Below are 18638 nucleotides of genomic sequence, written 5' to 3' on the forward strand. Positions count from 1 at the left end.
ACGAGTCAGACAAGAAAAGGAAATAAAAGTTATCCATTTAGGAAATGAAGGAGTAAAACTACCTCTATTATCAGATAACATGAGGTAGTACATACAATATCCTAAGTAGCCCATTAAAGATCTGTTAGTAGTAGTACACCATTTAAGCAACATTACAGGATACAGGATCAATGTACAAAAATCAATCGTAGTTCTATACACTGCAATAAACAATCCATAAGTAGAATTAAGAAAAGAACTCCATTTACAATAACATCGAAAATAGAGAACACTTAGGAATAAGTTCAACAAAAGAAGTGCAAAATTTATACTCTGAAAACTACAAAACACTGTTGAAATTATTTAAAGATCTAAGATTTACTTTTCCATTTAAGAAAAACCTCTATGTTCATGGATCACAAAACTTAATACTGTTAAGATGGTAATAACCCCCAAATTTATTTACAGATTTCACACGTTCCCTATCATAATCCTAGCTGGCTTTTTTGTAGATATTGACAATAAAATTTAAAAATTGATATCAAACTGCAAGGGATCCAGAAAAGTTAAAAACATCTTGATAAAAAAGTAGGAGCTCTCATACTTCTCAATTACAAAACTTATCACAAAGCTATAAGAATCAAGACAATGTGGTACTGGCATAAGACTAGACATTCAGGTCAATGGAATCAAATTTAGAGTCTAGAAACAAACACATGTGTCTATGGTAAACTGAATTTTAAGAAAAATTTAAGGATCATTTAATGGGGAAAAATAGTCTTTTCAACAAATAGTGCTGGGGCAATTGGATAACCATATGCCAAGGAGTGAAATTGGATTCTTACATCACACCATATAAAAAAATGCACTCAAAATGGATCAGAGACCTAAACAAAAGAGCAAAAACTATATAACTCTTAGAAGAAAACCAAAGGGTAAATCTTCATGATCTTAGACTTGGCAATGGATTCTTAGATATGACACCAAAAAGCAAAAGCAATAAGAGAAAAACACATAACTTGCACATAATCAAAATTAAAAGTTTTGTGCTTCAAAAGACACTAGCATGAGAGTAAAAAGAAACTTCCAGAAAGAGAGAAAAAAATTGCAAATCAAATATCTGATAAGGGATTCTTCTGCAGAATATATATAAAAAAAAAACTCTTACAACTCAACAACAAAAAGACAAACAATCCAACTATAAATAGGCAAAAGATTGAAGACATTTATCTAAAGATATAAAAAGGGCCAACAAGTGGGCCCAGCCTGGTGGCAGAGTGGTTAAGTTTGTACGTTCCACTTCAGTGGCCCAGAGTTTGCTGGTTCAGATGCCTGGTATGGACATGGCACTGCTTGTCAAGCCATGCTGTGGCAGGAACCCCACATATAAAGTAGAGGAAGATGGGCACGGATGTTACCTCAGGGCCAGTCTTCGTCAGCAAAAAGAAGAGGATTGGCAGCAGATGTTAGCTCAGGGTTAATCTTTCTCAAAAATACCAAATGGCCAAGGAGCATATAAAAAGTTGTTGAACATCATTAGCCATTAGGAAAATGCAAATCAAAACCACAACAAGGTATAACACTTGACACTCACTAGGATGACCATAATTAAGAAAATAGATTAGTGTTGACCAAGTGTTGGCAAAGATGTGGAGAAACTGGAACCTTCACCCATTGCTGGTGGGAATGTAAAATGGTGTAGCTATAGTGGAAAACAGTTTGGCAGTTCCTTAATAAGTTAAACACAGAGTTACTACATAACTCAGCAATTCCACCTCCGAGTACATACCCAAAATATTTGAAAACACATATTCAATGGATAAACAAAAGGTAGTATATCCATGCAATGAAATATTATCTGACCATAAAAAGAAATGAAGTACTGACACATGCTACTGCAATAATGAACCTTGAAAACATATGTTAAATGAAAGAAGCCAACTATAAAATACCACGTATTATATGATTCTATTTATATGAACTGTCCAGAATAGGCAAATATGTAAGCGACCAAAAGTAGATTAGTGGTTGCATAGGAGTAAGGGGAGAGGGAGGTGATTGTTAACAGCACAGGGTATTTGTGTTGAGAAAAATGTTCTACAATTGACTATCGTGGCGCTTGCACATATCTTTGAGTGCACTAAAATTTTTTCTTCAGTTTTCTTGAGATATATTTGACATATAACACTGTATAAGTTTAAGGTGTACAGAATAATAACTTGAAATACATATGTTGAAAAATGATTACAACAATAACTTTAGTTAACATCATCACCTAATATATTTACATTATTTTTCCTTTGTGATAAGAACTTTTAGGATTCTCTTTTAAAAATTTACAATTATACCATACAGAAGTGTTAGCTATAGTTATCATGTTGTATTTTATATCCCCAGTACTTATTTATCTCACAACTGAAAATTTGTACCTTTTGACTGCTTTCTTCCAGTTACCCCATCCCTCAACTCCCACCTCTGCAAATCAGAAATTTGAACTTGTTTCTATGAGATTTTTTTATCTTAAATTCCACACATAAGTGGAATACAGTTTTGATCTTTCTCTGTCTGACATTTCACTCATAATGCCCTCCAGGTATATCTATGTTGTAGCAAATGGCAGGATTTCTCTCTTTTTTACAACTGAATGCTATTCCACTATATATTTATACCTTGTTTTCTTTATCCATTCATCTGTTGATGGACATATAATTTGTAAAAAACATTGAAGTGTACATTTTAAATGGGTGAATTATGTGGTATATGAATTAACCATTAATAAAACTGTGAAAGAAAAAAAGAAGGAATGCAAGAAAGAAATGAAGGAAGGAAGGATCAAAAGAAAGAAGGAATAAAGGCAAGAAGGAAGGAAGCAAGGAAAAAAAGGAAAGTAGCAGTCCACATACATAATAAGATAGTGAGTGGATCGAAGAAATGAAATTTTAAGATGTTCTTGCAGTTTTCCACAAAGGGATGTTGTGGGTTGTTGAGGGAATCAATGTTCACTCCAAATGATATGCCAGTAATCACATCCATGCTGTAGGCCCCAAAGAACCTGTGTGGAGAAAGAAGCATAGAAAATTAAAATCAGCACCTCTTTAATATTTAATCCAACATATGATGCGAGAAGTGGATATAAATTCATATGTCCAGGCAAGAAAGAAAAAGAGTTACACACTTCAGAACATTTGGCTGGATGATCTGAAGAGTCTGTGCTACCACCACACTCATTCATGAGGTGTTTATCAGGTTCCAATCATTCAGCTGGCCCCCTGTGATCGGGACACTAGTGCAAGTTAGACCAACCTCTGAGCTCAGGAGTTCAGACATAGCTGGATAGGTGCCCATAAACTGACAAATTACAGTAGAGTGCTTTGAGTATGGGCAAAAGTAGGTATATACACACTCTGAGCAGGACAGAGGGTAGAATAATTAACTCTTCCTAGAGAAGTCAAGAAAGGTGACATTAATCTGGGGCTTGACTCACCAGAGTGTCTATGCTCAGACCCGATTCCTCTTTAGCACATTACAGAACAGCAGCATCCTGTTCTGAGTTGCCAGGAACATCATCCCTCCTTCTCTACACCCCTGATAAGACTTTTGAAGGATTGGCTCTACCTTAACACCAGTGATCTCAGGTTGCCCCAATTGCAGACTCATTTCTGTAAAATGTAAGAACTGAGGATGCTCCTAGTTTATAGAATATAACGTATCACTTCACAATTGATTTGGCAGATCCCATGGTTAAGTGATCATATGTCCCCAGTCTTCTCACTGCAATCTCAGATTACAACTGTTTCTGCATAATTAAAAAAAATCCCAGTATAGACAATAAATGATATGGTAACCCTACCCATACTCTGTACAGGACTTTCTCTCTTTTGAAACTGAAGGAAGAAGAAGTGGCAGTAAGATTTATTATTTAGTGCTTTCCTGGGATCCTCAGTAAACCTGTGAAGAGGTTTAACTTGTTCCAAGTTCCACATTGGAATTTTCCTGCCCACCGATATGCACCAAGTGCCTGTCCTTCCCACCATTCCTTACCCTCTACACATAAAACATTGGTGTGATTATGTTTCTTCTTTCTAAACTTTGTATTTTTGTCTTCCAGAATATCCAAGGGGATAATTAAGCAGATAAAGTAACCCTGGCTCATGTACACAGGTGAGAAGACCCTTTCTATCCTGGCTGCCCTGCCTTCTTGAGTGAGCCACCTATTCTTGGGTAGCTCATTGAAGTTTTAACATTACACACTTACTTCTGTTTGGTCACTAAATTACCTCAAAAGTGGTAATTTGGGCTGAATGGCAGGCTGCTGGAGGGTCTCGTGACAGAGCTCAGAATTCCAGCAGGTGCACTCCTACTTACTCTTTTAAGGTGATGGGCATGCCTTTCTCTGCTTCCTTCCTCAGGTTCCTCACCAACACATCTCCATACTGACTAATGGTGGGGAACATCTAGACAGAAAAGACAGCATCACCTGAGGTTAAATGTGGATACTCAAGTCCTAAAAAGAAGTGGCTTTCACGAGCATGGAGCAGTAAGTGACACTGTGTCATGAATCTTAGAATGTCTCTTCCGAGACATAATAATAAAAGACCATTTTTAGGAAGCTCAAATTTATCAGACTACTCGTCAAAAAGAGGCTCATAAGTAAGGTATTATTTCCTGTCTGTCCTCCTATTAATTCTTTAAGAGTCTAATTAAAAGTACTCTTATTTTCTTACCTCCTTGAGCTTTCCACTGGTGAAAGTTGGAGACAGCAACGTTCGCATTCTTTTCCATTGTTCATCCTCAGATAAAGTGATGCTACTTTTCAAAATTCCCACTGGACCAACAGGCTAGAGTTGAAAGTAAAAACATTCTTCCTCAAATAAGTTTTGGTTGTCTCAACAGTTGTAGAAAATCTGTTAAACGAGTGTCTATTACTCAACAATTTTAGTGACTGTCTACTTAGTATCAGACCCTATACTAGATATTCAATAAATATTTATCCCAAATGCCTAAGTTCCTATGAGGATGGAGGAGACATCCAGACACTGATGTGGTTTCGAATCTCTATATTCCAGTCTCTTTTTAAATGCAAGTGACCCATGTGGTAGGGAAAATGTTTTTCCAGGGCCGTAAACAAGAATTAGAGCTACTACATCCTCCAGGACTGTGCAGGGATCAAAGGAATTGGTGACAGATAGTCTTGTCAAAATGTGTGTGGCCTCAGACCAATTCTGTCTTTACCTACCTAGTTCTGAAGAACTAATGAACAGCATGGTGACTATAGTTTTTAACTCTGTATTACATAATTGAAATTTTCCACAAGAGTTCATCTTAAGTGTTCTTACCACAAACACAAAAAAGTAACTATGAGAAGTGATGGATATACTAATTTGTTTGTAGTAATCATTTCACAATGCATACATATTTCAAAACATCACGTATTATGCCTTAAAAATATACTATTTGTTGGAAGTAAATAAATAAAAATTTTAAAATGGTGAGAGATTGAATGTTTCCTCCTAAGATTAGAAAGAGGGCAAAAATTCCGCTTTTGCCACTCTTATTTAAAATCATTGTGGAAGTCCTAGTCATTGTAGTAAGTGAAGAAAAAGAAATAAAAGGCATAGATAGCGGAAAGGGAAAAATATGTGTCCACATTTTGAGGTGGCATAATTGTCAATGTAGAATATCTCAAGGAATGTAAAAAGAAAACCTCTAGAAATAATAAATGAGCTCAACAAGGCTGTGGAATACAGGATCAACACACAAAAATGAACCACAAATCTATATGATAATTAAAATGTGAAAACACATTAAAAACACAATACCTTTTACAATCACTCCAAAGCAAATGAAATACTTCAGGTGTAAATTTAACAAAACATATACAGGATTTCTCTGCCAAGAACTACAAAATGTTGGTGAAATTAATCAAAGAAATCCTAAATATATGGAGACATACTGTGTTTATAGATTGAAAGCCTTCACCTAGTAAAAATATAGATTTTTTTTCTCCAAATCGATCCATAGGTTTAAATAAATTGTTATCAAAATCTAAACTTTTTTTTGGTAAATATAGATAAGCTTATTGTAAATTAGTATGGAATGGCAGAGGACTTAGAATAGCTAAAAAAATTCTGAAGAAAAAGTGGAAGGAATCATTCTAAACATTAAGACTCACTATGTAGCTACAGTAATCAAGATTGTGTGGTACTGGTGTAAGGATAGAAACATAGATCAAGGAACAGAATAGAGAATAAGAAATAGACAAACATAAATAGGCCAAACTGATCTTTTTTCTATTTTATTTTTACTGAGGTTATGATAGTTTACAACCTTGTGAAATTTCTGTCGTACATTATTCTTTGTCAGTCCTATTATAGGTGCACCACTTCACCCTTTGTCCCCACTCCCATGACCCGTTTTGCCTGGTAACAACTAATCTGTTCTCTTTGCCCACATGTTTGTTTATCTTCCACATATGAGTGGAGTCATACAGAGATTGCCTTTCTCTATCCCGCTTATTTCACTTAACATAATACCCTCAAGGTCCATCCATGTTGTTGTGAATGGGATGATTTCATATTTTTTATGGCTGAATGGTATTCCGTTGTATATGTATACCACATCTTCTTCATCCAATCATCAGTCGATGGGCACTTAGGTTGCTTCCATGTCTTGGCTACTATGAGTAATGCTGCAATGAACATCGGGGTGCATGGTTCTCTTTGAATTGCTGATTTCAAGTTCTTTGGTTAGATACCCAGTAGTGGGATGGCTGGGTCATATGGTATTTCTATTTTTAATTTTATGAGAAATCTCCATACTGTTTTCCATAGTGGCTGCACCAGTTTGCATTCCCACCAGCAGTGTATGAGTGTTCCTTTTTCTCCACAACCTCTGCAACATTTGTTATTTTTTGTTTTGGTCATTTCAGCCATTATAATGGGTGTGAGGTCATATCTTAATACACTTTTGGTTTGCATTTCCTTGATGATCAGTGATGATTAGTGTCTTTTCATGTGCCTATTGGCCATCCACATATATTCTTTGGAGAAATGTCTGTTCACTTCCTCTGCCCGTTTTTTTTATTGGGTTGTTTGAATTTTTGTTGTTGAGTTGTGTGAATTCTTTATATATTATGGAGATTAACCCCTTGTCCAATAAAATATTTGCAAATATGTTTTCGCAGTTGATGAGTTGTGTTTTTGTTTCAATTCTGTTTTCCCTTGCCGTGTAGAAGCTCTTTAGTCTGATGAAGTCCCATTTGTTTACTCTTTCTATTGTTTCCTTTATCTGAGAAGATACTGTGTCTGAAAAGATCCTTGTAAGACTGAAGTCAAAGAGTGTACTTAGGACAAACTGATTTTTGATAATGGTTCAAAAGCTATTCAGTGGTGGAAAGACAGTCTTTTCACAAATTGTGCTGGTGCAATTAGACATGTATAGGCGAAAAAAAAAAACTGGACTTTGACCTAAACCTCACATATTATACAAAAATTAACACAAGACGGATCAAAGAATTAAATGTAAAACATAAAATAGGCGAAAGTCTTTGGGACTGAAGGCTAGGTGAAGAATGTTGAGACTTGACAACAAACGCATAGCCCATAAAAGGAAAAACTGATAAACTGCCTTCATCAAAATAAAATAAAGGTTGCTCTGTAAAGCTCCTGATAAGAAGAAAAGACAAGCTAAGTATTGTGACTTTAAAAGAATAGTAAGGGGGAGTCTTATGGTGATGGAACAATTAGGTATGTTGAGTGTGGTAGTCTTTACACATCTACATATATAATAAATTTTCATAGAGCAACATACACAGATGAGTGCACATAAAAATGATGAAATCTGATAAAAGTCTGTGGATAGTACCAATGTCAACTTCCTGCTTTCATATTATACTATAGTTATGCATGTTATTACCACTGGGGTAAACAGGATGAAGGGTAAATGTCATGGAACTGCCCTGTACTTCTTTTTGGGACAACTCCCTGTGAATCCATAATCAATTAAAAAAAAAATTAATAAATAAATTAACTTTTAAAATAAGTATAAAATGGATGCCTACCCGCCGGTTTGTGAAGAGGGAATAACATTCTTTCACTAATACTGTTTTGATCATCTCTGGATCCGTGATGGCCAACACAGGCTGTCGACCATCGTAAAACCTGTGTTGGGGAAACAGAGCTGATTAAATTTAACACGCTGGTTCCTGCAGCTGAGCTAGGCCTGGAAGTTCAGACTTTCATCCTGAAGTTACATAACCCAAATTCCTAGAGATCATGATTAGAAAAACATTAGAACACTTAAGTGTAGGTAGTGTGTGCATGGGTGTTTTCTATACCACTCTTCGTAGATTTCTGTATGTTTGAAGTATTTTATCATCAAAAAGGAATTTAGGTCAGTAAAAATTGAAGGCGAATAAATTATCCAAGAATAAAAAAATAATTAATTAAAGAAAATCCATCCACACAGTCATTCAAAATTATAAGTTTGAGGATACATGAAATACATAAAAAATGCACATGTATGTTAGATGAAAATTGTAGACATACTGATCACATATATGTAAAAATGTTTCTTCAAATGAAAAAGACTTGGAATACTCAAAAAGTGATAGTAGGAGTATGAATTACTTCTTTGCTCTATTTTCTAAAATTTGCTTACCATTTTACAATTTTTTAAAGGAAATATTATTTTTACCTGCAAGGGAGGACCTTGGTAGTATCATGGTTACAAAAATTTGAAAGAAAAGGACAAAGAGAATTTTAAAAAAACCAAAGAGCATGTATAATTCATTTTAAGCATATTTTCTTTTCGTTACTTTATGTTTATCCTAATATGTGGTTTTCAAGTCAGCCTTGGGCTCCATGTAGGTGACATCCCTTAGAAGCAGGGCAAGCCCACTTTGACACATGTACCACACAAATCTGACTTTTTATATGTGATCCATCCCAATTTGGCCAGACCCCCTGACTGTCAGAATACCCATCATGGGAATGGGCCGCCAGCAAGAGGTTTACTATAAGTTTAATTACAGTGTCCTCTGGCATTTATCTTTCCACTATAAATCATTCACATTTTCTGGAACAAAATGGAAGATTGTGCACAAGTCTCGCCTATTCTTTCTTTGACTTCACAGAAGAATTTCAAATGGTTTTGTGATCACATGTAAAAATGGATGAGAAACACTGCATTTAATGCTGCCCATTTCTGAAACATAGTCTTTAACTTTCAGAAGGTTTAAGTGGACACTGAGTATATCTAGTGTTGAAGCAGGGATATAAGTTATTGACTTGAAACTTAGGGCTCCTCTTCCATCAGATTGGTCATATTTCCTGGATGATTTCTCTCTCCCCATTGTATTTTTTCATAAACACCTGGGTGAAGGGCCAGTGGTGAAGTTTTGACAATAATACTGAAAAATTGCTCCCAGCACCTCCTATACCATTTTCCTCTTTGGATTGCTGTGAACCGTCCCTTTATATTCATGATCCCATAACAGCTTTAGTATTCCTTTAACAATGAGTTAGAATTCAGATTCTTGCGCCTCACCCCAGATTCTCCAGACTCCATACTGCAGGGGGATGGGCCCCCAAATCTGCATTTTTAACAAGCTCTCCCCGGTGGTTCATATCTACACCCAAGCATGACAAGCATTTCCTAAACAGAGAGAGGTCCACAAGGGAAAAACCACTTCATCCAGAGCTCACAAGTACTAAGAAGTGGAAGGGGAGTTTGAGCTGAGCCAGTGGAGATCGAGCACTGTGTGTTCTTTCCACTCAATCAAGTTGCCTTTCTGGGCCATGCAAAATCAGCAAGGCCCATGGTTTCTGAGGACTTGATGAGAGAAGATGAAGAGATATGAAGAGGCAAAGTCTTCTCCCAATTGCTTTTAGCATACAAACATGACATGTTATGTCTCGCACAGCTCTCACCAAACCTCCAGCAGCTCTGAAAGGAAACAGTTGCTAAAATAGGCCAAGGACACTCTACAAAATCATCAAATCCATCAGCCCCCTGGGAAACATTACAGTTTAGAACCCTTGTGCATCTGTTCAAGGTGAATAGTCTGGAGTAGATACAGAAGTACTTGTATACATGTCTATTGAAAAGTAAATCTTTGCTAAATTTAAAACAAACTAATGACTCCACAGCTACAGAGAAAGTTAAAAAAGCTGATCATAAATGGGCTCCCATCTTTTTCCCTAAGTCAACCAGCCCTTCTTTCAAAAGGCCATCTTTTTTTTTTATTCTAGTTGTAAGTTCTTCTGGCTCTGTTATGTGGGATGCCACCCTGAGAATGGCTTCATGAGTGGTGCTAGGTTCACGCCCAGGATGCAAACCAGCGAAACCCTGGAGTGCCAAAGCTGAGAGTGGGAACTTAACCACTCAGCCATGGGGCCGGCCCCCAAAACGACATCTTAAATCCAAATATTAATAAATAACTTTTGGCTTTTAGTTACAATTAAATCATGTTGGAAAAGAGTAATAACATGCATTTAAAAGCACATATTAGAACAATTTGATACAATGTACTTTTATGCGATGAAAGGTGACTTAAAGAATAAAAAATGGAGGTGAATGGGGTAGTGAGATCTTGGACAGAAAGTGATGCTAGCTATCCCTGTGCCATCAAAGTCTTGAGAAAAGCAATAACCTGCAACTTTCCAGCCTGATTCAGAATGTAGACTTTGACCCCTGGGGACATATGGGATCCCTGGGAGGACAAGGCTCCAAAAAGCTTGACAATGATGGCATCATCCCAAGAGGCTCTGGACTAAGATTTCCTTCTAAACCACAGGGCTTCATCATAAAAACAAGTCTATGCAATGGAAATTCCAAGACTACTCACCCCCATATTTTTCCATACTTTTTAAAACATGTCTTGTCAAAATCCCAAAAACCCTGCAAGGAAAAACAAAATTAGATTATTACTCAGAATGTATTGAACCCTATCTCAAATTGGGATCAACGTGACTCGAGTCCCATGAAATCAGGCTTACTATCTTTCATTGGCAGTTAAGAGAGAAGCTCTTACTCAGAGACCTCTTAGGGCAAAGAAGAGAAAATAGAGGAGCTGTTTGAAATGGGAAATTTAAAGGCACTCAAATGTTCTCCAAGTATCATAGATACTAAATGCTTACCCTTGTCTATGAACACTCAGTAACTTCTTGCCTTACTGAAGTGTGTTTGCTCCTGCATATGTTGTCTCTAAAATCTCAGAAACCTCTCAATGATTACCTGCATGGTCACTTGAGAAAACTGAAACTGAGGGAATATGTGAGTGGCCTGCACACTCTTTGATCTCCTAGTAAGCATCCTTTTCATTTATATCATGAGCCCTCTCTAGAAATGTAGGGGAATTAGGAAGTTAAAGACAACAGTGACCTCTTTTAGTCTAGGAGATTTGAATAAGTCTAAGGCTTGTTTGTTGAGTGAGAAAGTGAGTGAATGAATGACAAAGTGAGCCCGCCTTCTACTTTTCTAGCTCAACACAGAAAGGACCAGGAGATGCCACCACTCTACAAAAGACTAAACAAATTAAAACAGTTGTTTTGAGTTTTCACTCCTATAACTTAGAAAATATCTCCCCATTGCTAACTTTCAGCTGTAATATTTGATGATTTAAATATGCAAACCAGGATCCTAGAAATGTTTGTCTTGGTGTGCACCTTCTAAAGAACTGATTCAGGAAAGATAGAAAGGAAGTTATTGCTTTTTCAGAGGAAACAAAGTACAGGAATTTCTTAGGTGGTAATCAGGCACTGAAGGCCTCAGTTAAAAGAATCAAGATCTGAGAAACAAGCCTCAGGCCAGTGCAAAAGGGAATACGAGGCAGAGAGGAGCATGTTTGTGAGGCTCTGACTGCTTGCAATCTGGATGTGTGCTCAAAACTCTCCCCAGGGGCAAGGCTCTGGGTAAGGCATCAAAGGTAGATTAACCACTAAGACTTAGCCAAAATTCACAATCCAGGTGTCACCTATTACATTCCATTTAGTTAAATTAAATTTTTAATAATTTTATCAAATATTCTCCTTTCTAGTGATTAAGTGTAAGTGGGTCTGCCTTTGTTTACAAATAAAACACAACTCATCTAGAGGTTAAACATTTGAAGTTGATAAACAACTATCCTCCTGTCTTAGTTATACACACTCCCACTTCAGACTCACTATAGATTGCTTCCTTTAAACACAGATAAGTAAATTAAAAAGCTTTTGTTCCATCTCTCAAATCTCAAAAGACATCATGAAGAGCAAAAGTTGAAGTAGAGCCATGGAAATAACTGTGAGGAGTTAGAAGTTCTTGAGAGAATTTCAGTGTGTGCAAATTACTCAGTGGTGAATACTTGGACTGCCTGATAAACTGAAGTTTCAAAGCCTTCCAAGAGGAATAAAAAAAGAAAGGCTGCCCAGAACTTATGCTATGTACAGAAAAGTCTGACTCAATTTTACACAGATGAATGAGCCACTATGGGGCGCTCATCTCATTCTTTTCTCTTAATGCTAAGTGTGATAATACCTTCCTGGCAATCTGCACCTGGCAGAAAGAGAATCTTCATAAAGCTCACAAGTTGGAACATCAAATCCTGTGCTGAATCAGCCAGCCAGAGGGCTGCTCTGTCCAACTGAGGCAAAAACCTGAGGCTCATAACAGCTGAAACTAGTATCCTGGGATAAACGTTGCCATGTACTAGGTGGGGCATATAACACCATTCTGGAAAGTGTGAAGCCTCATAACTACCTCCTGAGGAGGAGCATTTTTACTATGAAACTCAGCTGAGACTGAAAGCATAAGAAGGAAAATAGGGAGGACAAATGATACTCACCTTACGATAGCTGAGGACATTTCCCAAAAAAGGCAGAGGTGTTGGCCCAGGAATTCCTAGTTTTTTAAAAAGCCCATGTGTATAGGTCCCATATCTGTAAAGTGAAAGAGGAAGCGGAATCACGGGTATTGTGGAATAGATGCTGGGGCTGGCCAGTCACTGACTCAGAACTGGAACAGTCAAGTGAGGAGGTAACATGTAGGCGATGAATAATAACGGCAGCTCCAACAGCAGTAGTCACACTCACTTATCATCTTCTTTCCTACCGCCACTGTGAGACCCACAAAAAGTAACAATGACTAGCTAAAAGCAGCTGAATTCTCCATGGTCCCAATCCTAGAATGAATATGCATTAAATGTTCCCAAATTTGAATGCTCATGAGAGGTTCAAGCTGGAATTCTTCTAGGGAATTCGCTCATGTCTATTTACTGTGCTGCCTTTTCCGTGATTTGGAGATGCTAATTGTATGTAGAAAGAGGAAATTTTTTTTCTGCTCCAATAATCAGATCTGTGTAACTGCATCCACTCAATAACATAGAGTTACTGAGAAACTGCCTTGACACTGTTCCTACACTTTGCTCAGCTTCTTTCATGCTTTTCTTTCCCTCTATGCCAAGGCTCCATTTTAGGATCTGGTTCTTCTTAAATCGATCTTCACTGAGAGGCCTTGGAGTAGCCACAGTGTTCTTATTTCTATGGAGTGAAAACTCTCTTCAAGATTCAATTTGGCCTTGTAGAAATGTAAGTTTCTTTCAGCTTCACCCAAGTCTCTGTTGTCAGGCAATTTGGTTGACTTGAGCTAAAGAAAAGGGTGATTGACCCATATGCTCCCTGAATGATACTGTATAAAGGAACCAATGACGAAAGAATCCATTTCTAGACCATTATTCCCCTCGTACCATCTGGTCATTCAACCTGTGATACTTAATTGCTAAGTACAGTGCCAGGAACACTCATTTTTCAAGACAGTCAGTCACAAAGCAGCTAGTTTTCTCTCTCTGTGCATGAATTATCTCGAAAACCCCTTAAGGTTGGTGTGCTCTCTGTCAGGCCTGTCTGCAATTCATCTTTCATGTGTCATGTGTGAAATCCCTCAACTTGGGCTTCTGGATCTTGCAAGACTTCCCACTCCAGTGTTATTCAGAGGCGGCCGAATGGAGGAAGAAAGACACTTACAGAAGAGGCTGCTTGCAAAAGTTTTAAGCAAGAAGTTCCTAGGCCTACACGGCTAACTCTATAGAGGCAAATTAGGAAAGTATGGCTGAAAAGTATGCTATGTACAAATGATTCAACATGCCCTACAAGTGCTGTCAGCTGAAAGACAGGGGACCTTATAAACTTCAGGTACCTTCCAGTTGAAAGCAAAAGATGTATCATACAACATAATTAGTAGCCATAAAATCTTCCGGAGAGTCAAATGAAGAGCTTGTCGCTTCTTCTTTGGATGTTAGCTTTTAAAAGAGTATAGGCTCCAAATATTCTATATAAATCAAGCAAACCCTAGAATATGTGATGAAATAAACTGGAAAAATTGCATGAAACTACATGTGTTCAAAGGACCCAGCAGAGGCACCTTGGTCACTCCCAGCAGGGCACTTGGATCCTTCCTCCAGAACAGTTGACAGAAGCATGTGCACTGACTGGCAAAAATGGGGGTGGCCTTGGTTAGTCCCACCCCAGTTGCTTCCCATGCCATTGCAACCATGGCAAATCAATTAAACCAATTTTTAATTCTGAACCTTCAATGTGTTTCTTAAACTCTCAATTGAGGCCAAGGAATTGACTGAAGGTGTCAGCAACATTAATCCACAAGGTCTTGTGTCTGAGCTCACATGGTTCCATATCAAGGCAGAGGGTGGGCTTGGCAAATTCTTCGGTTTCTTTCCAGCACCCTCTTTTTGGTAGAGTAATGCTGCTTTTGGTACAAATGAAGGGCCTACAATAAAGTCAGTTATTTTAATTGTGTGGTCACAAGGAGAGCACTGTCTACAGCTACTAACTCTTGCCTTCACCAGTGTCTTCTATGGCTACAAGGCTGTTTTCTCAGTGGTGACACTGTGTAGTGACAGTCCTGCTGTCAGACAGACTACACACAGTGACTTATATGGCATCCCTGTTTCCAGGCTTCAAGCAGATGAGATGCTATCCCTGCTGCCCTGTGAGGGACTCCTGTGGCCCTGTGGGACCAAGACTGAGGAGTGTCTCTGGGTTGTCTTCTCCTAGGGATGAGGAATATTATTCCACTCCACCCTGACTCTTACCTGGATGTCTTTCATAACACCACTGACTCACAGTCTTGCTTACTCACCTGAACTGAGAGAATAAAACAAAGTGCTGGGCAGGTATATTTAAAAACACATATACTATCTATATCATGTAAGTATATATTTGTACAGTAGTCTTATACTCCTGGAATTATTCTAGAAGGGTGAGGTTATTTATACACCTTTGTAGTCAAAAATAATGAAACAATAGCTCTCTTTTACCCTATAGAAAGAACATGCTGGAAAGAATCTTCTCTCAGTAAAAAGTCTGCAATTAAATAGAAGGAATTATATTGTAACAATTAATTTTAAACTGTCATTAGAAACTACAGTACCACTGTACACAAACTTCCTAATTTTTCTTTCAAAGAATTAAAACCAGATGTATATTTCCTATATTCATATCTGTGTTCAGGATTTCCTACTCTCAAAAAGCGAAATTGAGATAGACGTCAAATGTAACATGGAGGGGGTCACATCTAAAATAACTGGTCTCTCAACCTACTCCATAATGCCAGGAATCCCACCATAAAAGAAATTACTCTGCTGGATGCTTTTGATTCATCCTCCTGTACTATAACATAAAGGGCAAAAATATTTAAAATCCAAATTGGCTTTTGGGGTTCGTGCCTTGGCAGGTGGCTAACAGATATCATACCAGAGGGAAAATAGATCTGTATACTAATGCTAACCCTCCCAGAAACTGGAAGGAAAAGGTGAGAGAAAATAATGCAATTTCAAGATTTCTACCAGGTTTCCTCCACTCTAAAGATTCTTCTTTTAAGGGTAAACAGTTCTGCGTATTACAGGATGGGCTAATGGAGTGTAAGGAGGTGATTTCCAGGGGAAGGGCACAGCAAAGAAGGAAGGCAATCTGATGAAAAAGGCAGAACAATCTCCAACCCTCAGTGAACACTGAGGTTCACTCTGGTGCCTTGTGGATAGGGCGCTGGGTGGTGCAAGGCAGAGGAGAGGGAACCACCCAAATAACACAAGGGTCAGTCCTTCTATATGTACCTTGCAGTAGATGCAGCACCTGGAAGGTGAAGATAATGAGACAATAACCCAAGCCACTTCCTCCTGCCTCTGGGATTCCAGGATCTCGAGAAGGGGTTGAAGAACCCACTGTGCTAGGGCCAGTTGTTTTTAATCTTCATCTGTTGAACTTTGGCTCTACGTCCAAAGCGGTAGTCAATCAGATCATTACCAGGAGCAAATAATGTCACAAAATGATCCTACCTACAGAAATTGGGAATGGTGGTGGTTTACTCCTTCAATGGTTCCAGGTTAGATCAATAATAACCTCTTGCGTGTTTGTAGCTCCCAAAGCTTAAGCAACTTCCCCTCTCTTAACTCTTTTCATCTTCAAAGCACACAAGGGAAAGGGGAGCCAGATTATCTCTCCAAGATAAATGTAACAGGGGACATGAGCCTGGACAGTTACTCACAGATAGAGGAGCCCCAGGATAGTAGCCAGCAGAACCCAGGTGTCTGTGGAGAAGCTTGGAATCAGGTTCATAGTCACTCTCCTTCTGAGATTCTCTCCTATGAATTTTCCTTTCAGCAGTCTGTGCTACTTTTTGCAGGTCTGTAGGTACAGAACTTCCCTTTTAGACCAGTGTAGATTCACTGAGGCTGGAATATTTATGTGCTGGGAGAGGGGGCGGGGCTGAAAATGCAGCCAGTAGAAGGGCCACCTGTGCTTCACCTGCAGGTGTCCTCTCCACCTTGACAGTCAGCAAAACATCACAGACACTCCAAATTTGACCTCCTTTAAGTTCATATCCAGTGGGAAATTAATAAAAAACTCAATCAGTATGACTGGAAAGCCCAAACATTAGATAAACTTACGTAAAGCCACTGGCCTTAAATCTCCTCTAACCTTCCCTTGTTTCCATGACTGCCCACACTCCAAAATACTTGAAATCCTTCAAACAATCTAGGTTACAAATCTTTACCAATGAAGTTTCCTCTGCCTAGAAATGCCCTGTGACCCCTAGAAGGCTCTTACTGATACTTCAAAATCCATCTCAGACAGAACCCCTCCCTTTGAGTCATCAACCATTAGATATAACCATATCCTCCTCTAGGCAACTTCTATCCCTCCAAATTCTATTATTTTCCTCTCTACCCTCCAGCGCTATTGCTTGTTTCCTCCACTTGTTCTCTTATCAGACAGGAAGCTTCTCAAGGTCACAGTGGGGGTATTAATCACCATTAGGTCCCTACTACCTAGAAGAGGCCATCAAGAAGTGTCGATGGAGTTGAGTTGGTAAAGGCGAGATTGCTTGGCCCCTGCCTGTGCTTTTTCTGTGGCTCTTTGGTGATCACAGTATCTTCCTGAATTGTTAATACAAGAGGGCCTGGCTGTACCTTGGCCACCATCAGTGCACATTCAGCCTTATCCACATGGGTTCTGTTGACAAGAGGGCCCCTGAAAGAAAGGCTGGTGGTAGATGAGATATTGATGGCTGCAGCAAAGTGTATCAATACACGCTTCTTCCTGCCCAGTGCCTCAGAGGGTCCTTCAATAGACAGCCAGTTAGACAGACCCTTGACTATAGAATGGTCCTCTCTCTCTGTGAAGACCAATGTCTAAGAACAATAGGTATAAAGGGAGCAGAGGAGAACAACAGCTTGGATTGCCAATGAACTCTGTCCGTCCTAATCACAAATTACATGTCAGATGTCAGTGTGGGAAGAACACAGCACCCCGGTTCCAAGAAAATGACATGAGCTTTTTCTCTGGGGCAAAGGAGATTAGATTCACCCACTTGTCCTGCTTTTTGACACGTGGGTGGATTTTTCACGTGCAATGAGAGGATGGTAAAGAAGAGACTTATAATATCAGCTGGTGTCACCTGCCACTGGAAAGTGTAATGCATGAACACAACTGTTCTTGTAAGCATTGATTCAAAGCCAAATAAGTGAATGTTATGTGTTTGTATCATGCAGTCTATGGGCTAGAAGACATACCATCCCCGTCTCAAATGCCGACTCCCAGTGGAAGGAGAGACACATAACCGTGCTCAGAACATGTTCTACCTCTGGAATCTCTGGGATAATGGAGCCCTACATACAGGCAATTAATAAAGAAATGTCTGCAAGCTTGAATACCAACAAATGCAGACAGGGGAAGCTTGAAAATGATCCCCAGAAAAAGTGAGATAGAAAGTCCCAGGAGTATCAATAAGTTTCTGTCCCCTTTGGGTGCCTTCCCTGGGCAGTGTTAAAAAAGGTCATGCTATATCCCCAGTTTACAGATGTAGAAACCGAGTCTCAGTGATGGCAAATGGCTTCCCAAAAGCTATTGATCGAAAGAACATATTATAAGTAAGCTAATAGGAGGGGAGACTGAAAAGTTGGCTGCTGCCTTGAAATGCCAATATTCAAAATTTGCCATCTTCTCGAAAGGGCCAATATGAGAACTAGTGAGACCTAAGGCTGCAACAGCAAACTGGCTAAAAATTTGGCTCCTCTCTCCACAGCCACCCCCACATAAGGTCCCCAACGTGTCTTCCAGAACAAAGGACTCAACCTCATATCAGCAGGAACGAAGACAGATGCAAGTCAA

The 18638-nt window shown here is 38.7% G+C and overlaps 1 protein-coding gene across 2 annotated transcripts in view; it reads right to left on the minus strand.

The window, feature by feature from the left end:
- LOC124242224 (cytochrome P450 3A12-like) overlaps nucleotides 1–16678 on the minus strand; it is a 33756-nt gene extending 17078 nt beyond the window's left edge. For both annotated transcript variants that reach the window (XM_046667029.1, XM_046667028.1), the window contains exons 1-7: nucleotides 16513–16678; nucleotides 12800–12893; nucleotides 10826–10878; nucleotides 8039–8138; nucleotides 4704–4817; nucleotides 4345–4433; nucleotides 2883–3031 (exon numbers count right to left, since the gene is read on the minus strand). In XM_046667029.1, the coding sequence (XP_046522985.1) occupies nucleotides 2883–3031; nucleotides 4345–4433; nucleotides 4704–4817; nucleotides 8039–8138; nucleotides 10826–10878; nucleotides 12800–12893; nucleotides 16513–16583 (670 nt within the window). In that variant the 5' untranslated portion in view covers nucleotides 16584–16678. The remainder of the gene's footprint in view (nucleotides 1–2882; nucleotides 3032–4344; nucleotides 4434–4703; nucleotides 4818–8038; nucleotides 8139–10825; nucleotides 10879–12799; nucleotides 12894–16512) is intronic.
- Nucleotides 16679–18638: the final 1960 nt, after the last annotated feature.

This window comes from Equus quagga, chromosome 7, assembly GCF_021613505.1.
Source record: "Equus quagga isolate Etosha38 chromosome 7, UCLA_HA_Equagga_1.0, whole genome shotgun sequence".
In the NCBI taxonomy this organism is placed as follows: domain Eukaryota; kingdom Metazoa; phylum Chordata; class Mammalia; order Perissodactyla; family Equidae; genus Equus; species Equus quagga.